This window comes from Thermobia domestica, chromosome 2, assembly GCF_964235325.1.
Source record: "Thermobia domestica chromosome 2, izTheDome1.hap1.1, whole genome shotgun sequence".
NCBI classification, from domain to species: Eukaryota; Metazoa; Arthropoda; class Insecta; order Zygentoma; family Lepismatidae; genus Thermobia; species Thermobia domestica.
Genome location: NC_137455.1, coordinates 160095892 through 160100539, shown reverse-complemented (window position 1 = coordinate 160100539; position 4648 = coordinate 160095892). Strand labels below are relative to the sequence as shown.

The 4648-nt window shown below is 38.8% G+C and overlaps 1 protein-coding gene across 1 annotated transcript; it reads left to right on the top strand.

Annotated features, from left to right (window-relative positions):
• Positions 1-3248: 3248 nt before the first annotated feature.
• LOC145679230 (histone-lysine N-methyltransferase SETMAR-like) lies at positions 3249-4229 on the top strand. Its single transcript, XM_081749815.1, has one exon. The coding sequence runs from the start codon at positions 3249-3251 to the stop codon at positions 4227-4229; it is 981 nt and encodes a 326-aa protein (XP_081605941.1).
• The last annotated feature ends 419 nt before the right edge of the window (positions 4230-4648 follow it).

Sequence of the window (4648 nt, the reverse complement as noted above, 5' to 3'; positions counted from 1 at the left end):
AACAGCAATATTTGCTATACTACTTTATATTTAAATTTCTAAATCAATATGTTTCCTTCTTGTAGTGCTACAACACAACCTACAACTTTAAAATGTTAACTATGGAATAAGAAATTAAAACAGTAACACTAAGTTTTATATTTCAATTTTGCTTAACTGAAAAGAAGAAATTCTAGTCAGCTGTGATAAAATATATAAATAGGTTTAGTGTTGCTCACGCGACGAGAACAGACGAAAAATAATATTTTCTCGCTTCGTTTCGTAAATTTCGTAGAAGTCTCATCTCGATATTGGAAAAGTTCTTTCTTGTCTCATCTTAATTCTCGAAAAAATTCATGATCCGTCTCAATTCTCGGAAAGTGTTTTGAATCTTGTCTTGTTTCGTAAATTTATGTACAAAAATTATTTCCAGGTTTTTTTCTTAATGTAATTGAGAAGTTATCAGAATCCTTCCATGCCACGAAAGGTCCACGAAGGGTGTGATATAAGAACATTGAAATCATATTTATTATTGGAGTATATTGTGTAATGTCTTGCGTATTTTTAAACTTGATATCTCCATTATGTTTGCAAAATAAATTTATGAATTTATAGTTTTAGTACTATGCATCATGTAACATTAAATAGCGTTTAAATTCTACGACACTTGGGTGACATAGTGTTACCTACGAGGCCCGAGAAATTTTTCGTCTCACCTTGAATTGGAAAATGTACTCCTCGTCTCCGAAACGAATCGAGAATCGAGGCGGGATGAAAGGGCAACAGTAATAATTTTTGAAAATCAAACACTTCATGTGGAAGATTTTGGACAGTGAAGAACCTGCTTGACTCTTATCTTTCTCAAATAATCTAAAAATGCAATACATAACATCAAAATATGGAAATATATTAAAAGTTCAGCGGTCTTACTTCATACGTACTTCATCTTGCTGTGATAATCTTATCTACGTAAGGATTGCTTGGGGAATAGTAAATACGATGAAACACAATGTTCATTAAATTTAGATGAGGCCACGTAACCATTTCTATAAAGTACGGATTTAATTTGCAATATTAATTAACTAATCAACATATCTTTGGCTGAAAATATACGCATCATTCTTGTAAATTAACCTCTGAACGCCTTCCAGTGATTTCAACGAAATCGTAGACTCTTACGTTAGGGGCCCTAGTGACCCCCGTAATTATCACAGAGTTATGATTCATACATCGTTGAAAAGCTTATGGATCACAGATTTCAACAACATAACACTTGTGCAATAACCGCTTTATTCGTAGAAGAAAAAGAAAAAGAAATTGAAAAATTCCAGAAAATATTTAGAAAGGACAATTTGGGAGGCCTGGCAACCCTTACAATCACCTTATGCTGACAAAATGAAGCTCATGTGTAGATAACACACTTGTGATAATAATATGGAAACATGGTAGCCACTGCTGAAATACAAAGCGAGAAAAAAATTCAGAACCAAATTTCTAATAAAAAAAAAAACGCCATGTATATCATTTTCGAAGGGCGGTTGAAGACCTTCATGTTGTCAGCCCTGGTGACCTCCCTTAATTATCACAGAGTCATGATTCATACATCGTTAAAAAGCTTATGGATTACAGATTCCAACGAGGTAACACTTGTGCAATTCGCGCTTTATTCGTAGAAGAAGAAGATGAAGAAGAAAGAAAAAATCCGGAAAAAATTGAAAAACTAGAATTTGGGAGGCCCTGTCAATCCAAAATTGGTCAACTTTGAACCTCTCCTATTCCACACACAACCAACAAGTATTTTTGAGGGGTATTGGCGTATAGTAGACTACTTAATTGTTTTGCATGCCAATTTTTATGACTGTACCTCCAAGGGGGAGGGAGGATGCCTCCCAAAATAACTGATGAAAAAACAAAAAACACGAATTTTACCCATCCCTTCCTCTGCGGTGGTACTTTCAACAAACATAAAATGCATGTTCCTTTGAAAGCTTCATCCTTCACAAACACATTGATGCCATAATTATCTTCGTGCCTTACTGTAATTAGGGGCTGAGCTATGAAAGTTTAAAGCTATGACGCAGATGTGCATCAATAGAAGTTTAAAGGTTAAAGAACCGAACGAAATGCGTCCGATCTAACTAATGCACCGGGTAGTGGAACAAGTAGTAAAACCGAATTGTCCGGTTGAAAACCGGACGGTTAATGACGCTAATTGAAGTAGTTAGTTTATCTTACAAATACAGTTCAAGTAATTTAATATAGTGTATAGATAAAAAAAAAAAAAGTTACTCTTCTCGTACAGTATATTTTGAGTTCGAATTTGTGCTCTTTGTAATGAATATCCTAATGAAGGCAGTGGGTATTTCGATTTTAAAAAAAGGGCCGCGGTGGCTCAGTGGTAGAGCGTTCACCTCTGGTGCTCGGGGTCCCGGGTTCAAACCCTGCTCCCGCCAAGTGAACTTTGTGGTGTACAAACACCGTGTGCGTGGGTTTTCTCGGGGTTCTCCCGTTTCCTCCCACTTTCTTCATTCCACCATTTCATTCATCTCTCATCATCACCGTCTCCTTTAGCCTAACCGGCATAACCGTGGGACATAAAACTCACAAATTTCATTCGATTTAAAAAAAAATCCCTTTTGGAATAATTTTGGTGAAACTGTTTAGTTAGAAAATGAATACAGGGATTATCATAGTATAATATTACTTAATAGGGGAAATTAGGGTAGCCTCTAACTCAAAATTGTTCCAAAATGATCCTTAAATATTTATTTGGAATGCGAACTTTATATATATAAAAAACAAAAACATCAAAATAAATGCAAAAGTAAAGTAAAAAAATTAAAGAATTACATAGTGATAAATTTTTACATATTGGAAATATTTTCGGGTACTACCGGAGACTTAATACATTAGAAATATTCTCATTTTCTACACTAACAAGCAACAACATGAACATCTATCCGAGAAGCATAAAAACCACATGTGTAAGTGTAATATATGAGGAGCATTCAAATGAAACCTGGTCAGTGCGTCTAACTTTGCCTTACATGTAAGGCGGCACCACGTAACTGCGGGTATGGTAGCGCCATCGTTTGGTAGAGAAACTGACGCATGCGCACCTTTTGACGTTGCATAGAGTCAGTGTGGTTTCACGCCGAAGAGACGATTGTCACACAAGTTATCGTGCACTACCGAACATGCAGGCGAGTAAGCAGGAACAACGAGGAGTGATTTAATTTTTGGCGGGGAAGGGGGTTGGAGGCCGTGAAATGTATCGACGGATGAAGGCTGTGTACGGTGAGTACAGTCTGAGTCGTGCAAGTGTTGTTGAATGGCGCAAAAGATTCCTTGAAGGGCGCGAGTCACTGGAAGGTGATGCTCGTCCTGGACAGGCTCATCGTGTCATCACACTGGAAATGATTCCAGAAATGAATGTTTTAGTCTTGGACAACCGCAGAATCAGCGTGGACGAGATACATCGATTACTGGGTATTAGCGTGGGCACCGCCCACACCATAATGCATCAACACTTGCACTTTCGAAAAATTTGTGCGCAGTGGGTTCCCCACCAACTGATCGCCGAACAGCGCAATACTAGAATGGAGCTGTCTTTGAGTCATTTGCAACGTTATCATGAGGAGGAATACGACTTTCTGTCGCGTCTTATCACAGGGGACGAAACATGGTGTCACCATTTTGAACCGGAAAGCAAGCGTCAGAGCAAGCAGTGGAAACATGCGACTTCAACACCTCCAAAGAAATCAAAGGCCGTGCACACCAGTTCTGATAAGGTCATGATGTCCTTCTTTTTTGACCACAAGGGACCACTGCTTGTCGAGTTCCTGGAACGGGGTACCACCATCAATGCCCAACATTATCAAGCCACTGTACTGAACCTTAGACGAGCCATCAAGTCGAAACGCCCAGGCATGTTGTCTAATGGCGTTATCCTCCTGCATGATAACGCTCGCCCACACACGGCCAATGCAGTGGAGACGACATTGCAGCAGTTTCGGTGGAAACCGCTGGAACATCCACCGTATAGTCCCGATCTTTCACCGTGTGATTTTCATGTGTTTGGACCTTTAAAACAAGCTATTCGCGGATATCGATTCGCAACGAGCGACGAAGTGTGTGACTGGGTCCAGGCCTGGATCCAACAGCAGCCTACTAGCTTCTTTAAGGATGGAATCGACTGGCTATTGTCACAATGGGATAAATGTGCCAACAGTTTTGGCGACTATTTTTGAGTATGTGTACTGTGAATCACTACATGCGTGAGTATGTGTACTGTGTATAACTACATTTTTGAGTTAATACAATCGTTACCGTTACTTTACACTAGGGACCGGGTTTCATTTGAACGTCCCTTATATATTTGTTGGTTCGATATGGGTGTCGTTTTCGTGGGCCTAGCCGTTGCAGAATTCACAGTGTATCCAGCCCTTGTTGAAAGTTTCCCTACAAATTATGTATGCAGTGATGGTTTCGTGTTCGTCTGGGTATATTTTCTCTTTTCTTTTGTCACCAGCAAGCGGTTGATGGATCATTAACTTTGCACGTCTTTTTTCTGCACTAGTTTTCATGTGGAAGTCACTTTTATTTTAAGTCTTTCCTTATATGGTGAATAGTTTAGTATTTCACTCATTTCTGTTCGTCTTCTTCTTGA

Bases quoted from the DNA above. Each gene is read 5' to 3' on its own strand.
- LOC145679230 (XM_081749815.1), top strand. From the start codon at position 3,249: ATGTATCGACGGATGAAGGCTGTGTACGGTGAGTACAGTCTGAGTCGT.